Source organism: Xenopus laevis, chromosome 9_10L, assembly GCF_017654675.1.
Source record: "Xenopus laevis strain J_2021 chromosome 9_10L, Xenopus_laevis_v10.1, whole genome shotgun sequence".
NCBI lineage: Eukaryota > Metazoa > Chordata > Amphibia > Anura > Pipidae > Xenopus > Xenopus laevis.
The window spans coordinates 24,813,369-24,836,324 of record NC_054387.1 but is presented as its reverse complement, the minus strand read 5'-3'; the positions used below and the strand labels follow the sequence as shown (position 1 = coordinate 24,836,324).

The following is a 22,956-nucleotide window of genomic DNA, read 5'->3' as shown; positions in this document are numbered from 1 at the left end:
ATAACACCAGAGCGTGCCGCGCGCGCCCTAAGACGCGGGCGCCTGCGGCCTACAGGAAGCCGCTCGTCGAGGCGGGCGTCCACGCCGAGGGGGCGGCAGGCGTCCCTGCCGTCCCCCCCCTAGACCACCAGGTACGTTCGTTACAGCTATTGAACAAATAAATGATCGACAAACAGAGGAGTACGAGATTACTAGGACAGTTTAAGTGACAGAATTGGTTCCTGTATGCAGGCATTTTAGTTAATAAAAAGCTCAAGATAGACTCTTACAAGGGTGGATAAAAGAAATAGTTTTTTTTTAATTGAAATATTTTCTTTCTTGTTTTTATATATGTTAACACAAGTGTGCATCCAAAGTTAGCGGAGGAACAACATGTACTGGAGTTGTGATGTGACAAAAAGGAACACCAAGAGCCCCAATAGTGTAATATGTTTTTACAAGGAGTAATGGTAGAGTAAACAAGTTAATACTCACAAACCAGGGTTACCGATAGGCAACCACTGTATAGGCAGGTGGGGAGATTATCCTGACCCCACTCAGGAATAAAACGCCGCTCTCTGTGGAAGAAGAAAACGGGGATGATACCCCTCCACTCGGGGTGGACTCGATATGGTAGTAAGACAAATAAACTATTTTATTTTATTTGTTTTGTGAATAAACTATTATTGAAAATTACCACTTTCGTTGGTGTCTGCTTGGAGGAGGTAAGTTCATTACTACCTCCACTGAATTACCCATTGGGTTTTTAAGTGCTTTTAGCTATTTTTATCCTTTTTGGCGCATCTGTTTTGTCTTACTACCATATGGAGTTGTGATGTGGTTGGATTTTATTTTTAATTTTCTTTCAGGGGTTGAGAGAAGGAGGAGAAGATTTGTTTTCTTTTGTCAGTGGCTTTTGCCAGCAAATATCAGTAAGCTGTTACCCTTTTAAAAAAGGAATTTTTCTCGCTCTGATGTAGACTGGAGAGGCTTCAGATGGGATTTTTTGCCTTCCTCTAGATCAACTAGCAGTTAGGCAGGTTATATATAGACTGAAAAGGTTGAACTTGATGTGTCTTTTTGCAACCTAACTTACTCTTTGCAACCTAACTTAACCCTCTTGTTACATTCCTAGTATATATTTAGCAATTGATTACTCTTTGAAACGTGTGGTTGTGTAGTAATGCAGAGTGAAGTGTATGACAGCTACTTACATTTTTTGGTTTTCTCACTGATTTTTAAACAACCAGTGAGTCATTTCAGAGGTGGCTGTGGTAGGCTTATTTAAAGGGGTTCACCTTTAAATTAACTTTCAGTATTATGTAAAGACTGATATTGTGAGACAATTTGCAGTTGTTTTTCATTTTTATTTGCGATTTTTGAATAATTTAGCTTTTTATTCAGCAGATATCCAGTGTACAATATTAGCAATCTGGTTGCTATGGTCGAAATTACCCTAGCAGCCATGCATTGATTTAAATAATATATGAAGATGTAAATAGGAGAGGTATGACAGGTTCCCACAGAGTAAGTGTCAGGACAATAAAAGTCTCAAAGAAAAATTGCTTTTATTTCAGCTGGCAGCAACAGGTACCAAAAAAAGTCAGTTTTCTTTCCAACAAAAAAAATTGCTTTTGGCAGCAGTATAAGTAATAACTACAAAAAGGCAGTCAAACCTTCCACACGGTTAACTGTGTGTGCACAGGCACATAGGATTAGGGATGCACCGAATCCAGGATTCGGTTCGGGATTCGGCCAGGATTCGGCCTTTTTCAGCAGGATTCGGATTCGGCCGAATCCTTCTGCCTGGCCGAACCGAATCCTAATTTGCATATGCAAATTAGGGGCGGGAAGGAAATTGTGTGACTTTTTGTCAGAAAACAAGGAAGTAGAAAATGTGTTTCCCTTCCCACCCCTAATTTGCATATGCAAATTAGGGTTCGGATTCGGTATTCGGCCGAATCTTTCGCGAGGGATTCGGGGGTTCGGCCGAATCCAAAAAGTGGATTCAGTGCATCCCTACATAGGATCCTTTGTGTCAAGATCCTAGACACTCTTTCCCAGTCAGAGATTCCTAGAGAAAGACCAGCCTGGGTTTTAAGGAGTGCTGATTAGCCACCTGAGGCTAATCACACCCAACTGGTCAGTCAGTAGCACCGTACTCTGCTACAAGAGGACTGAATAGAAAGATGATCAATAAAAAAGTAGCAATAACAATACATTTTTAGCCTTACAGAACATTTGTTTTTCAGATGGGGTCAGAAGAAGACAAATAATTTGAAAACTATAAAAAATTAATCCTAGTTGAAAAGTTGCTTAGATTTAGCCATTCTATAACATAATACGTGGTCTTTTTTATTAAAGGTCGAGTTTTGTTTTCTCTAAAAATTCAAGTTTTTTTTCACTTATTATGCCCCAAGACCCAAAACAAGTCAATGCCAGAGGTCCCTTGAATCATTTGAAGATGTTTTTTTACTTTCACAATTTGCAGGTGTTTTAGGGTGTTAGACACTGGTTTTCTCATAAAAACTTGATAAACTAGAGTTTTGTAAACTTATTAACTCAAAGAATTTGAGGTATTCATAAAAACTCAAATTTTTCGAGTTTCTTTTGATCTGATTTGTTTGAGTTTAATTATTAGTAAATAAGAAAATTCCTGCACGGGAGTTAGGTTGAGTTTGTTTATGGTAAAATATAAGAAAAAATAAATTTTTGTAAATAACCCTCTAAAAGTTGACATAAAGGTGAACCGCCCCTTTAAGGCCCTTACTAAGCTTTCATGCATAGTTATATAGGTAAGTTGGGTTGAAAAAAGACCAAAGTCCATCAAGTTCAACCTCGCCATATGAAACTGAGTGCACATAATTACACACCCACACCGACCCCTCCATACACTCACTTAAACTATATATACCAATATCTATATTAATTGTAGATTTTAGTATCACTATAGCCTTGGATATTGTGCTTGTCCAAGAAATCATCCAAGCCCTCTCTTAAAGGCATTCACAGAATCAGCCCTCACAACATCATCCGGCATGGCATGTCACAACCTCATTGTTCTCACTGAAGGTGAAGAACCATCTACATTGCTTCAAATGAAAGTTCTTTTCCTCTAGGTCCATTTTATGGAAAAACAGGTCTATAATGCCCTTTAGTGTACTTATAAAGAGTAATCATGTCCCCTCGCTTTCTCCAGAGAGAACAATCGCAACCATGACAATCTGCCCTCATAATTTTCCATCCCCTTAACCAATTTAGTTGCATGTCTCTGCACTCTCTCCAACTCATATATATTCTTCTTAAAGGGAACCTATCACCCAGACATAAAAAGCTGTATAATAAAAGTCCTTTTTAAATTAAACATAAAATCCAATTTTTTTTAATGAATTATTAATAGTTGTTGTATACTCATTTAAAAATCTCAAATGTCAATCAAATATTGCCTGTCCCTCCTCTATCCTTAGGCATAGAGATGGGGTGAGGCAATTACTTTCACTTTCTATTCACATTTCCGGATTTGTGGCCCGGGCCTAGGGCGCCAGGATTTTAGGGGGCCATCCACATCAATTCAAAAACACTGGGAATGTGTTGGAGATACAATCATTTTTTAAATTTCCCATGCACCAATCCCTACCAAGGGGAGGGGACAGTTGCGACTACCAGCAGTGGGCCTAGGTAAATCCGGCCTTGTCCATTCAGCACTAGATGTCCCTGCACTACCCATATCCCCCCACTTTCTTCACCATATAATTGTGTAGCCAGTGTATGGGGATCTACATCAGATCCCCCATTCTGGTGTACAAACAAGATTTTAAGATGATGCAAGGCTTGCCTTAAAGGAACAGTAACACCAAGAAATAAAAGCATTTTAAGTTAGTTGCCCTGAACTGGTAAAAGTTATGTGTTTCCTTTAGAAAGAACACTATAGTTTATATAAATATCTGTTAAACAGGAAAGTTCAGAACACCTTGCTTGAATCATCTAAAATAGATGCGCAAAACATATAGGTTTCCAAACCAGAAAAAAGGAATTAAAATCAAACACTGTATGCACTTTCGTAATAAAGTTTTTTACTGAAATAAAACTCCCACTTTTGTTTAGAACGTCTTTCTTGTCTCTAGATCCAATAGAAAGTAATATTTATTTTAGTCGGGTATCTGTATGGAGCATTGGTTGCAGGTCTCTGGCTATTTTTCTAATAATGTTTAGTTGTGGGTTGTAGGTAACTACAATAGGTACCCTGATCACAACAGGACAAAAATTGCGCACAGGGATGAACCATCACAGACATAAAATCAACACCAAATCATGTGATACGCCAGTGGGGCAACACTTCTGCAGTCAAAATCACAGTCTTCAGGACATGCAGGTCTTAATTCTAAAAGGGAACTTTAAAACTGAATGGGAAAGGAAGATTTATGAATTCAAATGTATGGAGTTATTTAACACATTAAGACAGGGCCTTAATTTAGAGACAGGTTTCATGTCACACTATGTGACCTGACTGAATCCAGACTCCTGGACTATTTACAACCCACCCTAATTCATTGTATTCTACAATTGATCTATCTGTAACTCCTTAATTTATTGCCCATTAACGCCTTTCACTGATCTAACAGTATATATGCTGTGCCTTTCTAGCTTTCATTTGTATTTTTCTGACAAAGGGGCCTTGGTGCTCTGAAAGCTTGCAATGTATTTTTATTGTTAGCCAATTTAGGTATTACTTCTACAATACTTTTTGTATTTATTTGTTTTTTTATTTGTTATTTTTGTGATCTACAGAGAGATTCTCCTTCCCGCAGAAATGTTCTTTTGATACCTACAGCTGTGCAGTGCATCCCAGTTGAAGTTTCCTAGTAGGATGGTGAAAGTATTTACTTAGGCTTGTTACTGTTGTATTGCTACACTATAATAATGCAAGCAAGCCCTGTGAAAAGTGCTGAACTGAAGTAGCAAAGAGAGATCCCATAGCAATGCACTGTGAAGGGATATAATCAGCCTGGTCCCAAATTTATCATCCTCAAGGTCAGATTTTTCCAAATTAAATGAATATGACCTGTTGATGCCGAGATTTCAGGAAAAGACACCAGAGTATGCATAGGAAACCCCTGTTCTTCCACACATACAGTCAGCTGCTTTCTTCCAGGTAGTACAGGTACAGAATCTATCATCCTGGATTGCTTGGAACCAGGGTTTTTGTGGATAATGGATTTTTCTTTTATTTGTATAACCAATATGGATTCATGCAGCTTAATAAAGGATTAGTACAAGATACTGTTTTATTATTAAAGAGAAAAAGGATATCCATTTTAAAATTAGAAATTTTATTAAAATACACTCTATGGGAGATGGTACTTTTGTAAACTGGAACTTTCTAGATGGGATTTCTTACCTCTACTCTAAATTTACAACAAAATGCCTTTTCCAGACTTCTGTTATTCTACTAGGTTAACAATGTTTTGATTTACTGTATAAAAGAATTGCCCATTGTTTATTATATCAACTCAAGTTTAGGTTTTATTCACTAAAATAACCCAAATCAAATCTGTCTTGTCTCTTTTTAGTAGTTTATAATAAACCGTGGTAGACACCAGATATAACATCTTTCTCCCAAAGCCCTAAACATTAGTTAGCATGGACATCATGGTGGCTCAGTGGGTAGCATTGCACTGGTAAAACTGGCATGTTTGCTTCAGAAAGACTACTATAGTTAGGGTTGCCACCTTTTCTGGAAAAAAAATACCGGCCTTCCTATAGTCTTGGCGTTTTTCCTATTAATAACATTGGTATCAAGCATCATTTTTACCGGCCAGGCCGGTAAAATACCGGCCAGGTGGAAACCCTAACTATAGTTTATATAAATAAGCTGCTGAGTAGCCATTGGGGCAGCCAATTAAGCAGGGAGAAAAGGCACTGGTTACATTGCAGATAACAGATTTTTATTTTATATTCTTATATTTGTAGGAGAGCTATATACACTTGTCTCTTCTCTGTATGGTTTCTGTGCAAGCAGAGGGAGGAGGAGCCCCACCCTCTGTGAGCTGACAGGAAGGAAGAGGGAACGAGAAAGTGCTGCTGGGAGATAGAATCAGCAGAGTACAAGTAAAGTGTACATACTCCCAGAGTTTGTGTGGGAATCTTAGTAGGGAACCCCAGTGGCAGAAAAGCGCGCTCTCATTAGGGTGCGGAAGGAAAGAGGCTCCTTATCAGGGCTCTGAAGAGCAAAGCATGCTCTTCTCAGAGCACGGAAAACTAAAGGGAGCTCTTCTCAGGACTTTGAAGCAACTGCCACATAAGTGGGGATTCCCCTCAGCAGTTCAGAGATCATCAGCTGCATTTATTCAATGAAGTTGCTCCTGGCTGGCAGGCTACCTGTATCACTGTAATTTAAAGGTATAGTGTCCTGCCAAATAAATCCATCAACCGTTCCACTGTTTATGTGTATTGTGAATCAGAGAAGTTCCCAGGGAGGGGTATTACAGTTCAGCCTGTCCTGACCTTGGGTGGAGGCAAGACATATTAAAGTGTACCTGCTCTCCCAAATAGCAGAGGGACAGGACTCCTGTAGCAGCACACGCAACTAAATGCGTGCTAGATCTCATGCAGTAGCAGAAGAGGGCTATATATTATTTTTATTCTTATATTCTTATATTATATTCTTATAATTCTTATATATTTTTTTAATCTATGTGTTCATTTTTCTTTTGTTTACTTTTATATTCCTGTTATATAACCTAACTTCATAATAATAATGTAGTATTGGTAATTAGTTATAATGTATCTGTAGATAAGCAAATAATTTTAACTTGACTGCATTTTTAAAATGGTTCAAATTTATGTTTTAGGTATATCGTACAAAATGTCATTAGATTGAATCGTCTTGGCATTACGCATATTATCAATGCTGCTGAAGGGAATTCTTTAATGCATGTGAATACAAATGCAGCCTTCTACAGTGGAACAGGCATTGCCTATCTTGGAATTAAAGCCAACGATACACCACATTTTGATCTCAGTTTTCATTTTGAGGAAGCTTCTGATTTTATCAGCCAAGCACTTTCACAAAAAAATGGTAAGTAATTGCAAAAGAAAATTTAATTCAATTAATTTTTCCCAGACACAGTCTATGTTTCGAAAAACAATAAAAATGTTATTTAAAATTATGGGTAAAAAAGTAACATTTGTTGTTTGTCTCTGTGGTATATAAAAATATAAAAAATATAAAAATAGTTCATTCGAGATTAAGGACAGAGCTATACAGGAGATTTTTGTGAGATTTTGGGAGACAGACGTTATTTGACCCACGCTCCATGTGGAATAAAAGTTCAATAGACTTTAAGGGTGATTCACTTACACTATAGAGGAGTACAACAAGCAATTTTTGATGCAATTTGCCATGTTCTTTACCAAAATTTCAGCATCTATTTCCCACAATTCCAGTATCATTTCATCCACAAGGGGGAGTTGTGTCCAATGTAATTGCGCTTAAAGGAAAACTATACCCCCTCCAAACAATGTAGGTCTCTATAAAAATATATTGCATAAAACAGCTCATATGAAAAATCCTGCTTCATGTAAATAAACCATTTTCATAATAATATACTTTTCTAGTGGTATGTGCCATTGGGTAATCATAAATAGAAAATTGCCATTTTAAAAAATAAGGGCCGCCCCCTGGGATCGTAGAATTCACTGTACTCACAAACATACCAACAAACCATACATGTTAGGTCACATGAGCCAATATTTCCCACAATTCCAGTATCATTTCATCCACAAGGGGGAGTTGTGTCCAATGTAATTGCGCTTAAAGGAAAACTATACCCCCCCAAACAATGTAGGTCTCTATAAAAAGATATTGCATAAAACAGCTAGTATGAAAAATCCTGCTTCATGTAAATAAACCATTTTCATAATAATATACTTTTCTAGTGGTATGTGCCATTGGGTAATCATAAATAGAAAATTGCCATTTTAAAAAATAAGGGCCGCCCCCTGGGATCGTAGGATTCACTGTACTCACAAACATACCAACAAACCATACATGTTAGGTCACATGAGCCAATTAACAGACAGAGTTGTGTCTTTTGCTTCCACACTTCTTCCTGTTACAGTTAAGAGTTGAAGTATTTCTGGTCAGGCGATCTCTAAGACAGCACAGACACCATCACGAAATGGTGGCTCAAGGCAAGAGATGTAAAAGGGCAATATTTACTTAAATATATATTCCAGTTTGGTAAGATTCTTTAATATGCCACTTAATATGATATGAACTATCTGTTGCTTAAGTGTTCATTTTGGGGGTATAGTTTTCCTTTAATGCTTCAAAATATTTGCAATTGTAATTGTACTTGTGTTTTGATGAGCATTGTATGCAATTGCACTGAAAATTTCCAAAAAAAACACAATTTTTGTTGCCTGTTGTAAAAATTACGTCTGCTTGTGATTGTTTAGGTGCAAGTTCGCTGTGCACATTGATACAGGCTGTAGTGGGAACACTGGAATTTGACAACTATTTCTAACCCTGGAATTACCAGCATCTTAAATGTGACCCACCAGGGTTCCCATGCATCTATAGCACCCTCACACCCAGGCTCTTTTTTCCAGACACATTGACCAGCACTCCCCCCCTTCCCTCGCTTCTTGCACCGCTTTATATTTCTGAAGCCAGTAGGATTGCTCAATTTATTTGCACTGTCCTATTGGCAGCCCTGAAAGCTGCTTATAAAGCGGAAGTCCTCTGCCTGCCCACTACTTTTTTCTGGGGAGAACACTGTATAAACACACTTGCATGTGATTCCGAACAGAAGGTGGCACAGGTGCACTGCCACCAAGCACAGTTGTAGGGAAGTGCAAGAAACTTGGTAATGAATGGCATACATACAGTGTAGGCCTATTTATCAACAGTCTCATTTTAGTGGCTTTTGAAACCATGACTAAACTCACTTTCTCTAAAACCACGGTTTTAAAAGATTTGAATTTAAAAAAGCATGAAATAAAAAAAAACGGGCCAAACGATCCAAAAAAATATGAATAACTCTAAATACTCTAAAAATCAACTTTTTCAGGCCAATATCTCTAAAAGCCTGAATTAATTAAAAATGGTCCAACAGGACCAGCACAGCTGCCATTGACTTCTATATGATCTTGATAACTTTTACCTGGCAGATTTTTGTTTTTATTTTGTCGTGGTTTTTACACATAAGAAATCTCAAATTTTTCAAGTTTTATATAAAAATAGCAAAACCACAAATTTTAAGAGATTCGATTCTTAGTAAATAGGCTCCCCAGTCTGTGTCTTTTTTTCACTGCTGTAGTAGTAAATGAACAAGTTTTATATACATAAAGCAGAAGTAAAACCCCCTTCATTCCACACACCTACCCAATTATAGACAAAATAAGTGCTTAGATTTTAAAACAATTATATTACTAGCATTATGTTGATGGGATCCAAGAGGCAGCAAATGTGCTTAGAGAATTGCATTGTTTTGGTTACATCTGTCATTTTTTTGGGATTTAAATGCAATTTAATAGTCAACTTGAAAATAGCAAAATACCGCAATGTAATTTTGTTACTGTAAGTTTAGAATGTATCGATATACATTTATGTTTTTACCTTGTTTTTTTCTATTCAGGTCGTGTGTTTGTACATTGCCGGGAAGGCTACAGCCGTTCTCCAACTCTGGTGGTAGCTTATCTTATGCAGTGTCAAAGAATGGATGTAAAAACTGCACTTGCTACAGTCCAACAGAAGAGAGATATTGGACCTAATAATGGTTTTCTAAAGCAGTTATGCCAGCTTAATGAAAAACTAGATAGAGAGCCTAAAGTCAAATATTAATTATACCCTTAACCAACATTACAATATTTACGTAAGTATTCTGGAAAATATGTCAGATTGTAAATTGTAGTGGGCAGGGCCTTTTTTACCTCTTGTATAGGTCAATATTTGAATGTAATCTGAATTTCTGATATATCTATTGTACAGCTCTGCAATGTTGGGACTCATATATGTATATAATACACAAAAGCCATGAATATCTTGTAAATTATATCCTTATAAACGGTGAGTTCTGATGTCATCAGTTATAAACGGTGAGTTCTGATGTCATTTCTGTCACATGACTCACTCAAACTTGTGTATTATAATGAATAAAGTAAATAATGTAAAAATATGAAAATACTGTTTAACCTTTTCATTGCCAGGTGATATTCCACTTAATTTGCAGCTTTTTTAACATTTTGTGCTCTTCCACTGTATAGGCATGTGTGGTGTAAATGTAGCTAACTACATTAATGTATTGGTACAATATACTGTCTTCAAAACAGCCTATTTTTCTGAATACATTTTTTGCAATCCCTCTTTTGTAACAAGATTTGAATCAGGATAAAGATTAAATCCAATTTCTTCACATCTCCAAGGCAGCACTTTCATATGAGAAGGCTCCTCCCATGGGTACTTTTTTTGACCTCACCCTATAAAACCCTCCTCTACTAGAAAGCCAACAGTATTTTTTCATACCTGCAGGTCAAGAACACATCGCCCTCTTTGGCCTATTTCATTGTTTGCATCCTGTTTAAGCAATTTGAAACCTCAATGACTTCCTCAAGAAGTTTGAGAACAAATGGCTTTTGCAAACATGCACAGTTCATGTAATAAAATTTCACAATCGCAAAGAGTTTTTTGCAACAAAATATTTAACAAAACTCCAGAGCAGGATTTAATGCTAACCTTTGCTTAGAGATGATTGATGTTCTATTCACCAGGGAATGATTTTAGCAATGGCAAGCAGTGCTAAACACTCTCAAAAATGCCATTTTAAAGAACACTTGTGATTTTAATTACTGTTCTGTCCTCCCTACGTATTACCCTGGGGCAGTGTGTAGTTTGACATACAGCTAAACCTCCCCACACTCCAATAAAGAGACTGTGAACTGAAGTCGTAGGGAGTCGTAGTTGTAGATTTTACTGGATGGCAAAGGGGAATAGGTGAAACTGTAATAAATAACAGAAAATAGGATAAATAGATTGCAATGAGCAGTGCAATATAAACATATATGCATATAAATGCAACATCAAAATGCTAGCTGGCATGAAAAGTCTATGCAGCAATGTCTCTGGGGGTGTTGGCAGCTGTGGAGGTGATTTGGTGCAACTATTTGCTTACCAGCGATGCTACCATGAGGAGAGATGAAACTGTGCGTGCTTCTTCCACAGCATGGTCTGTAAAATGGAGTCCTGGCTCCCACAAGGCATTGCTCTAGGTCACATGGTGGGAGTATGGTAGCCTGATTAGTTCAAATTCTGCCATAAGCATTATGGAGGTGTAGAATGGATGTAGGAAATTGTCTTGTGTAATTACAGCAAGTGGCCAGCAGAGGGAGCCCACGGCATGAGAACCGGGAAATCCCAAAACATGGTAAAAGCATATGCTGGAGACTAGGGATGGGCGAAATTTTTCGCCTTGTTTCACCGAAAAAATTACGCCCATAGACTTGCGTTGTGCGTCAAAATAAAAAGACTCGAGTCAAACAAAATTTCGCCGTGCGACAAAATTATTTTGATGCCCATAGACTTTAATGGGCGTTGGCAACATTTCGACGGCAGCGAATTTTTGGCGAAACGAAACGGGTCAAATTCCCCCATCCCTACTGGAGACATGACAATTACAGTCCCCATATAGTGTTTAATGTGGTGGCTTATTTCACAGTCAACCTTAAGACTCTAAACTCTGTTAATGTTTGCTCCTTCTGCATGCCCTTTAGGGCAGAATTGGGATGAATTCAAACATGTATGGCGTGCAATGCTGATATCAGCTACACACACATACCTCATCTGAGGTTAAAATTTGGGTCATATGAATGGATCCTTGAATCAGTCTGACAAAGATCATAATTAATTATATTTTAGTTTGCATCAAGTACAAGGCACTGTTATATTATTAGAGAGAAAAAGGAAATATTTTTTAAAAAATTTGGATTATTTAAATATAATGGAGTCTAAGGGAGCCTTTCCGTAATTCGGAGCTCCATGGATAATGGGTTTCCGGATAACGGATACCATACCTGAACAATGCTATGAAGAAGTGCAAGGTTGAAAAAAGACACACATCCATCAAGTTTAACTGTATTTTAACCTGCCTAACTGCTAGTTGATCCAGAGGAAGGCAAGAAAAAAACATTTGAAGCCTCTCCAATTTGCCTCAGAGGGGGAAAAAATCCTTCCTGACTAGTCCAATCGGACTAGTCCCTGGATCAACTTGTACTATGAGCTATCTTCCATAACCTTGTATTCCCTCACTTGCTAAAAAGCTGTCCAACTCCTTCTTAAAGTTATCTAATGTATCAGCCTGTACAACTGATTCAGGGAGAGAATTCCACATCTTCACAGCTCTCACTGTAAAAAAACACTTCCGAATATTTAGGTGGAACCTCCTTTCTTCTAATCAGAATGAGTGACCTTGCCTCAGCTAGAAAGACCTACTGGTAAATAAAGAATTAGAGAGATTTTATATATATAAAATGTGCATTCATCAATTGCTACTATGTTGCAGTCACTCCATGATATTCTGTGCACTTGTAAAGTTACTCATTATTTTGATAATGTGCTTATTTTGCAGTTTACCACCTCTACTATATTGCAGTTATTCTGTAAGTTTGTTTATTTGTCCAGTTACTCAATATATTGATAGCGGTTTCAGTTCTGCATTCTCACTGCAACCATGTTGCAGTCACTCAGTAATATTCTGTGTACTTTGCTATTAATCAGCATTGCAGCTGCTCAGTTTGCGGACACTGTGTTTACATTTGCAGTGTATTGTACTGCTAGGTTATAGTTGCTCAGTAACACTTGTGTACCTTTTATAGTTTATCTGTGTTGAAACTTCACTTTATATCAATGTTGTATGTACTTCTGCAGTTAGTCATTATGGTGCAGCTTCTCGACAAATTAATACTGTGTTTACCTTTGAAATTTATCAATGCTGCTAGTTTGCAGAAGCTTAACGAGCCCATTGCTACCAGCCTATATTGTGTGCACTGCTGTATGTTTATGTTTTTTATTATGTTGCGCCTATTCCTTAATACAAGGGTAGTTGTGGGAGCACTCCAGGCAAAAAAATGTGTTTAAGTACCATAGAAGTACAACTGATTTATCCTATTAATCAATGCACATTCCCTGGTCCCCTGTCTCACAAATAATTCAGTATTTACAGTTTATGCACTTGCATGTGTGTATAAAAACAGGGGTTTTTTAGTTACAAAGTTATGATCATAAAATTGGTAAGAGAACTGGGCTGATTTGGAGAACTGGGCTGATTTCTCAGTCGGCTACAGGCTCTTTGCTAGGGATGGGCTGCACCTCTATGATGATGGTGCAGCTGTTTTGGGAGAGAAGATGGCTAGAGGGTTGGAGAAGATTTTAAACTAGGTGTGGGGGGGGAGGGTTCAGTAAAAGATTCAGTGGAAGACAGGTTAGATAGTGGGCAAAGAAAGGGAACATGGGGAAGGAGACTTGGCTGGGATACTGTTAAGGATAGGGAGGACCACATGTCATATGTTCAATATGGTACCAGTATTAAATGTATGTTTGCAAATGCAAGGAGTCTGACTGGTAAAATGGGAGAGCTGGAGGTGTTGGTGCTGGAGGGAAATTATGATGTGATGGGTGTGGCCGAAACATGGCTGAATGAGTCGCATGACTGGACAGTAAATATACTTTGTTTCGGAGGGACAGAGGCAATAGAAAAGGATGAGGGGTATGTCTGTTTGTTAGGCAGGATTTAAAAGCTTATATAAAGGAGGAGGTTATGTTAGAAAATGAGGGGGCAGAAGTCTTATGGTGGAGTTCTTCACCAATTGTAAAGAGTCCAGCAAATTAATTGTAGGTGTATGCTATAGACCCCCTAATGTAAGTGACGAGGAGGAGACAAAGCTCCTCATGCAAATAGAAAAGGCTGCTAGTTTGGGTAAATGTGCTGGGATGGGAGATTTTAATTACCCAGATATTGACTGGAGCAACAGTACTGCCAGATCAGTTAATGGGAACAAATTTATAAACTTGTTGCATGACAATTTTATGGCACAGGGAGCCTACCAGAAAAAATGCTATTCTGGATTTAGTGATCTCAAATGACCCAGAACTTATAGCAAATGTGCAAGTCATTGAACATAATAGTGACCATTATGTTATATCATTTAATGTCTGGTGCAAAAAACAAATATATACTGGGTCAACAAAAACCATGAATTTTGCAAAAGCTAATTTTAGTGCCTTGAGGGCTGCCCTACAGAGTATTGATTGGGGCATTACGTTTTCAGCTAAAAACACAGGACAGAAATTGTTGTCATTTAAAATGATATTAAATCATTAAACTGTTCTCAATTTATTCCCGTAAGAAGTAAATGTAGGAGCTCTAAGAATCATCCTATGTGGCTTAATACAGAAGTAAAGAAGTTAATAGGGAAGAAGAGAAAGGCATTTAAAAACTACAAATCTGTTGGGAAAGAAGCTGTATTTAATGAATATAAACACTGTAATAAATGTTGTAAATCAAAAATCCGGAAGGCAAAGAAAGGAAATGAAGAGTTAATTGCGATGGAGGTGAAAACTAACCCTAAAAAGTTTTTTAAATATATTAATAGTAAAAAGATGCAGGTTGAGAGTGTTGCTCCATTAAATAATGGTACCAGTATGGTTGTAACAGATACAGAAAAGGCAAATGTTTTAAATCAGTTCTTTTCTTCAGTGTATACAATAGAGGAATCTGAGTTCCCATGCTCACTTTATAGTTGCACTAATGGCTCAGCTCAATCTAGTCAGTGGCTGACTCAGGATATGATTCATAAAGCTTTAATAAAAATTAATGTAAACAAGGCTCCAGGGCCTGATGGCATACACCCCCGGGTTCTAAGAGAGCTTAGTTCAGTTTTTAGACCAGCCCCTATTTCTGATTTTCTCAGATTCACTTTCATCTGGTATGGTGCCTATGGATTGGAGAAAAGATGATGTTATTCCAATATTTAAAAAGGGATTACAATCTCAGCCTGGAAATTATAGACCAGTAAACTTGACATCTGTGGTGGGCAAATTATTTGAAGGCTTGTTAAGATATCACATTCAAAATTTTGTCCTAGTTAATGGCATTATGAGCAGCAATCAGCATGGCTTTATGAAGGATAGGTCATGTCAGACAAATTTGATTGCTTTTTATGATGAGGTAAGTAAGACGCTGGACAGTGGGGGTGCAGTAGATGTGATCTATTTAGATTATGCCAAAGCATTTGATACTGTGCCCCACAAACGACTGCTTTCTAAACTAAAGTCTGTTGGGCTTAATGAAGTTGTTTGAACATGTTTAGGAAACTGGCTACAGGAGCGGGTACAGAGGGTGGTTGTTAATGGTACATTCTCTATTTGGAGTAAGGTTCTTAGTGGGGTCCCCCAGGGCTCGGTATTAGGTCCACTTTTATTTAACTTGTTCATTAACGATTTAGGGGAGGGTGTTGTAAGTAATGTATCAGTGTTTTCAGATGACACAAAACTATCCAGCCCAATTAATTCCATCCAGGATGTGGCATCCTTGCAACACGATCTTGACAAACTGGCAATCTGGGCAGCTAAGTGGCAAATGAGATTCAATGTTGATAAATGTAAAGTCATGCGCCTAGGATGTAAAAATATGCAAGCCACTTATACCCTTAATGGTACTGCACTAGGAAAATCCATTATGGAAAAGGACCTTGGAGTCCTTGTAGATGATAAACTTTGCTGTAGCAAGCCAGTCAGCAGCATCAAGGGCAAATAAGATCTTGAGCTGTATTAAATGGGGCATAGAGTCAATGGAGGAGGGGATCATTCTTCCACTGTATAGAGCACTTGTAAGGCCCCATCTAGAATATGCTGTACAGTTTTGGTCTCCATCACTCAAACAGGACATTATTGTATTAGAGAGGGTACAGAGAAGGGCAACTAAGCTGGTGAAAGGTATGGAAAATCTTAGCTATGAGGAAAGACTGGCCAAATTGGGGATGTTCACGCTGGAGAAGAGGCGCTTAAGGGGTGATGTGATAACTATGTATAAATATATAAGGGGATCAGATAATAATCTCTCTAATGCTTTATTTACTAGTAGGTCTTTCCAGCTGACACGAGGTCACCCATTCCGATTAGAAGAAAAGAGGTTCTGCCTAAATATTCGGAAGGGGTTTTTTACAGTGAGAACTGTGAAGATGTGGAATTCTCTCCCTGAATCAGTTGTACAGGCTGATACATTAGATAGCTTTAAGAAGGGGTTGGATGGCTTTTTAGCAAGTGAGGGAATACAGGGTTATGGAAGATCATAGTACAAACTGATCCAGGGACTAGTCCGATTACCATTTTGGAATCAGGAAGGATTTTTTTCCCCCTCTGAGGCAAATTGGTGAGGCTTCAGATGGGTTTCTTGCCTTCCTCTGGATCAACTGGCAGTTAGGCAGATATAATAAAAAAAAAAATTTAAAAAAAGGTTGAACTTGATGGACGTGTGTCTTTTTTCAACCTTACTTACTATGTTACTATGTTACTATGTAAGCCACCATACCACGTCAAGGTAAACCCCATACAGTGGTCCCTAACTGTTTACCTCTGGTGAAAGTATAAAAGTAGTATTTCTTGGTCTCCTGACCTTGGCATTGGTTTCAATCAGAGGGCTAGATCCTCCCCCACCACTAACTATTGCAGCTTTTAAGAGAGAGAGATTGCCCAAACCAATGCCCATTTTTAAAGGCATGAGACCACCTTTGATGGAGGGGCGAGTAAGAGGGTGCTACAAACCACTATTCCTTAATACTATGTTCACCTTTGCAGGTCATTTGCAGTGCACCCACTCTGTATATTGATACTGCGTGTACCTGTGCAGTTAATCACTGCAGTTATAGAATATACCATATAATTATCTGTAACTACTATTGCACAGTATATTTGCACTATATTTTTCAGTAGTATGTTCTACAAATTTTATGCTGTGTGCATTACTACAGTATAAATGCTGCTATCTGATTTTTACTTAATATACACAATGGGGCTTCAATGGTTAATTTGATTGTCAGTATTTTGCTTTCTATTCACCAACAGTGGATGTTCACAGTTTAACTATAAGCTATGTGTAAATTTGTGAGTATTTTGATGTAACTACACGTGGAGACTATATGGTATATTTGAAGACTCAATCTGTACTGTCTCTTAATGTGCTACTGTAAGCTACTGTCAACTTTGTTTATGTTATGTAAACTCAATAAAAATATTGGAATATAATATACACAATGGGGCAGATTCACTAAAGGGCGAAGTGGCCGTCACTAGTGAAAATTCACCAGAAATATCATCATATTTTTGCTCAGGCGAAAGATTGTTACTAAATTCACTAAAGTGGGAATTTTACAGAACGTTACCTCCTTTTCCAGCTTCACATATGGTGAACTGATAAGATGAAGCTACTACATCCTCCTCAATCTTATGTCAGTGACATCATATCCTGTATGCAGAAAAGTCATAAAAAATTTAAAAACCACTGGCATTTTTTCATATTTTAAAGCTGGATTGTCTAACAGTTGTAAGTATAAAATTTTATTTTACCATTTTTTTAACAACTTGAGGGGCATGCCACATTTGTTTTAGGGTGGGCTCATGGCTAGGGCATTAGAGGATCTATTTTTCCTTTATTTTGCTTCCGTGCACTCTCTTAATAAAAAGTGTCCACTTCAAGCATATATAATAACTCATATATATGACCTATATGAACCTGCCCTATTAAAGTTGACCCAAGCGTAAGTGTACTAAGAAGTTTCGCTATGAAATGCTCGTGCTGACAAATTAACGCTAGGGAAACTTCAGCTGCAGAGAGAGTAGTGGTAGCAAATTTGCACCTGTGGGCAGTGGCATAACTAGATGTTACTGGGCCCCATAGCAAATTAATTTTAGGGCCCCCAGCATATTCAGACTGCTCATTAGTTAGGGTCTCATGGGGCCCCTTTTAACTCCTGGGCCCCCCTGCAACCGCAGGGTCTGCTTCCTCTGTAGTTACGCTCCTTCCCAGGTGAAAATTCTCCCTCTAGTGAATTTGAGCCAATGTGTCTCTGTAAACTGTAGTTACTGGCTATTAACACACTAAAACTTTAATAATGTAAATTTATACTGTGTGTACTTTTGCAGCTCATTGTTATATCAATTATGTTAGCATATTTAGCAAATTATTATTGCATGTTTAAATTAAATATATTATTTCTATGGTGCAACCTTAACTACAGTATATTAAAAACTTTCCTGTATCTATAACTTATTGCTATGGTCTTAGTTTATTTATTAAAATGGACAGTGTCGTACTGGGACACCAGGGGCCCACCCAAATACCTTTGACCAGAGGCCCACTCTCAATACTATTATTCTTCCTCTCCTAACTCAACCTCTATTCTCCTAGTCTCTTTTTTTATACAAACTATAATTCTATTATCTATTATTCCATCGATTAAGCCACTTAGTTCTGATTGAAATATGGAATGGCCATGAAATAGGCCAAATGTCTAGCAGCATGAGGGCCCACTGATACCTGGGCCCACTGGGACTTTTCCCTGGTATCCCGGTGGGCCAGTCCGACACTGAATATGGAATTAATATAATTTGATTAGTGTATCATCTTATGCTACAGTATTTGCTGTTGCTGCTGCATATCATGGTTCATAGCACTGCCAAGCACCACTAGTATGGCATACTGTTCAACATACTGAACAGCACAAGCAGGATCTTCTGTATTTTTATAATGTATGTATTGTAGCACCTCACTGTTATTATGGTGCTATCTTTTTACCTATCAACATATTGTTATTTCTGTATATAATATTTCTATTTTGTTGACATTGCATATGGTCAAAAGTATTATTGACAGCTTGTATATATCTGATCGTTCTTGCATGTTAAAGTTGCTTTATAGTTAGTCTAGGAACATCTGTGGAGCCGAAGGTTAAACTGACCAGCCCTGCCACATAATGGCCAGACAGATGCAAATGCTTGCTGCTAAGGTGCCCTTGCTAGTAGGTACACTGACCATTTGCCTAGCTGCATCTTCAGGGTGGATTTTAATTGCTGAAGCTCACTTTCTAAGATGTTAAAGGGGTTGTTCAACTTCAAACACCTAGTTGTTTTCAGATAGTTCATCCAAAATAACGACTTTTTCCAATTACTTTCTATTTTGTATGTGTGACCTAATATTCAAGTGTAAAATATCATGCTCTGGGAGGGGGGTCACCGACCCTGTAAACTGTTCTAAATTGATACATTTAGTTGATTAAGTCCTTTTCTTTGTCCCTGCTAAGCAGAATAACTGAGTTTCATTAAAGGCAGCTGTTGGAATAGTTGACAATACTCCAGAGATGTTGCTGTCTGATAAATGTATCAACTAAATGTTGCAAAATTGTAACAGTTTGCACCTGAATTACTGAGCTGCCAGACTCAAACACCAGAAACACTAAACTTTAAACTTAGATTTGGAAAAAAGTCTTTATTTCTGGGGATCCATCTAAAAACAATTGAACTGAAAAAAGTGTTTGGACGGTGAACAATCCCTTTAATGCTAGAATTACAGCTGATCAGGCAAGTATATTGTGGGTTGTTTGTCTACTTTCTAGTTGTTGCTGTAATGGGCAACAGTTTGTCTTTTTAGTGTTTCTGCTGCCAACATATTGATTACTGCAGACAGGTATTGTGCTCACTACAATAGAATGTTGTAGTATAGTTTAACTGTGGTTGAGTGAACACTGTATTTGGTAAATGGCTATAGTTTTACTATGATGTAGTATACTGGGATTGTTATACAGTATATAGTTTTACTGTTGTCCCAGTATAGCTCAAGAATATTGTGTACTATGACTTCACCTGTCAATAGAGCATAGCAGTGTTGCTGGAGTCTCCTCCCACTGGTAGGAAAAACACTGCTCTATTTTTGACTTCACCCTATAAAACTCTTCCCCACTTGAAAACCAACAGTAATTTATCAAGCAGTAACAACTCAAAATGTATAGGTGAGGGGACGTCGTGCTGCCTTTGAGACAAAAGGGATTTACTGTACGCTTTACTGTAAAGCCTGTCTTTCCCTCACATCCCAAGGCGGCACATACATTAAAAAGCTTTGAATGTAGTACATTAGTGTGGGCAACTGTCGTAAGTTTATCGAAAAATATACTTGCCGAATGCCATACTGCAATGGCAGTACATTGCAGCAAAGTTCAGTTACAAAAGTATGCCATAATTACATTATGCTTCAAAAGAAGCCATTATCCATAGTACTACACCTAAATACAAGTTATTCTGCAATAGCAATAAAGTCATACTATAACAGCAGTTTTTGTCACATAGCAACAATAATGGCCAACAGCCACAAAGAGGAAGCAGAACGCTGACATCATTTCATTAAATACTGAGTTTCTGCAACAGTTTCTGCAAAATCAACGAAACTGAAAACAGCTTATATTGTTGGACACAAACATTACCTACAAACTGAGGGGCGGAATGAGCGATTCAAATCCCTGCAACAGAGCCTGATCAAACATATGAGGGAGATAGAAGATGCTCCAAATTCCGCCAGGAAGAGCTTGATTACAGTACAGGACATATTTACAGTTGTTGAAGAGAGACCAACAACCCCTACGTATTTCTAAGCCAGTCCCTCTCCTCGTGATTGTGTGTCCATAGAGTTGGAAACCTCTATGGAGAGCAGACCTACGGAACCAAGTACACCATCTTCTTCCTCCTCAGTTTCTTTTATAGGCACGAACCAGAGCAAATCCCCCCGAATAAAAGTGAAGGAGGAAGATGCCAGAGAAATTGCACAGGACTGTTGAAGACTACCATAGTGGGGAGAGCAGAGTCACAGAAGACACTAGTGATTAACATTTCTTCGGCATCACTGAATAAAGAAGAGCTTGAATAAAGATATTATCCTACTGGAGTCTGTGACAACTAAACATTGACTTTTTTTGCACTCTCAGACTAAAATCTTTATTTTCTTGGCTATGTATTTCGGATAACACTGAGAATATGGTGGAGAAAGTAAACAAACCCCAGTTAACCCTTAAAATGACAAAGTTAAAAATGAAGAGTAAGGCTTTTCCCCCCAATACCATACCTCCTGCGCGTAGCGTGGCAAAAATTTTCTAACCACGCCCATTTTCATGGCCAGACCCCCTAGTTACCATGTTAATTTTACAAAATGTTGAATTGTTACAAATGTATCTTATCTTATCTTCTGTTGTGGCTATTCTGGGCTCCCTGCCAAAAGCCAATTAAGTTAGAAACATTGTTTCTTTTTCTGGCTGTTTGAGTGCAGACTTTCCAGTACAAATGAGGGACTGCAGTTTGAGCTGTCAAACGAGGGACTGTCCCTCTAAAAATGGGACAGTTGGGAGGTATACAATACTGATGCAGTTGTGGAATGATATATTAAATTGGTGAAATGATATTGCTAAGCTGAAACAGAGGGTTAAAACTATACCTATGCTAAACTTTAAGAATAACCTTAGTAAATTGGAGAGGTCAAATTAATTATGTCACAAAAACAGCTTGTATTCAAACCTGCAGGTAAAAGGGGTGCATTAGTAGTCCTTGATAGAGACTACTATATAAACAAAATTTCCTCCCAAATCAGTGATGAAATGGTATATCAGAAATTAGAGGGTGACCCACTCTTTCAAATACAAAATGTAATTTAGGCGTTACTGAATGGAGCCTTAGAGGATGGTGTGATCGATGAAGAGTTAGCACAATTTCTTCAACAACAACTTCAGGTAACTCTGGTATTTTACACACTTGCAAAAATTCACAAGGATCTATTCTATACCATCTTCCAGGGCGTCCCATTGTTGCGAGTAATGACTCAGTTTTGAGCACATTGTCTATTTTGTCAAAGTGCTACAGCCTTGTATTACTTAGATGTAGTCTTTTTAGAAAGACACCACACACTTCTTGGAGACTTTGAATGAGTGTGAGGTATGATATAATACTATTTTGGCCATGATGGATATACTTCCATAATGCATGATACAGAAGCTCCAGAAGCTCAACAGTTCCTTATAGGACTGCTTGATTTGGTCCTGAAAGAGAATTATTTTATGTTTGGGACTACTTTTTCCACAAAAAAAAACAAGGGATGGCGATTGTGAGCAATGTGGCTCCGCATACATATGGATATCTATATGGATCACTTTGAAAGCAATTTTGTCCTTTGTTTAAAAAGCATGCTAGACTATATAGATGCTATATTGACAATATTATACTGTTCTGGGATGGTTCAGTTGAAGACCTGATGGTTTTTCACTCAGCTCTAAATGATGCGGTACCTTTGTGTTTTCATTAACATAAGAAAAAGCGAAGGCCAACGTTTTAGACGTGACTATAACGAAAGAAGGTACATCCCTGTTAAACAATTTGTATAAAAGAGAGCAAGGGTCAACTTTTTAGACGTGACTATAACGAAAGAAGATACATCCCTGTTAACTGATTTGTATAAGAAAGAGAAACACCCCAATAGTCTGTTGCATTACGATAGCTTCCACCCTCCCTCATTAAAGCATGGGTTACCCTAACCACAGTACATGAGAGTGAGACGGATTGTAAAAGATCTCCAAGCAGAAGAACAGAGGTTGGAGGAAATGCAATCAAGGTTTGCAAAAAGAGGGGACCCTGCCAATATTTTTGATTTCCAGGCTCAGGAAAACAAACGAAAGTCAAGAAAACTCAAGATTAGCCTTTGTTAGTAAGTTTTCTGCAGTCAGTGAAGCTGTGCTTCCTATTTAAAAACATTTGCTGATATTCCAGTAATAGCTTACCAACGTAAAAAAAACTTACATGATACACTAAAAAGGCTGATTATTCTGGGACAACCCTTGTCCCTTGTCTAAGTTGTGCCAATTGCACAAACATTTTCTCACCTACCCCCACAGTGG

The 22,956-nt window shown here is 37.9% G+C and overlaps 1 protein-coding gene across 2 annotated transcripts in view; it reads left to right on the top strand.

The window, feature by feature from the left end:
- dusp3.L (dual specificity phosphatase 3 L homeolog) overlaps nt 1-22,956 on the top strand; it is a 57,239-nt gene that overhangs the window by 7,725 nt on the left and 26,558 nt on the right. The window contains exons 2-3 of one of the 2 annotated variants that reach the window (XM_041576111.1): nt 6,831-7,057; nt 9,621-9,857. In XM_041576111.1, the coding sequence (XP_041432045.1) occupies nt 6,831-7,057; nt 9,621-9,826 (433 nt within the window). In that variant the 3' untranslated portion in view covers nt 9,827-9,857. Of the gene's footprint in view, nt 1-6,830; nt 7,058-9,620; nt 10,088-22,956 lie in introns of those variants that run through there. The other variant, XM_018235048.2, reaches the window with a different exon arrangement.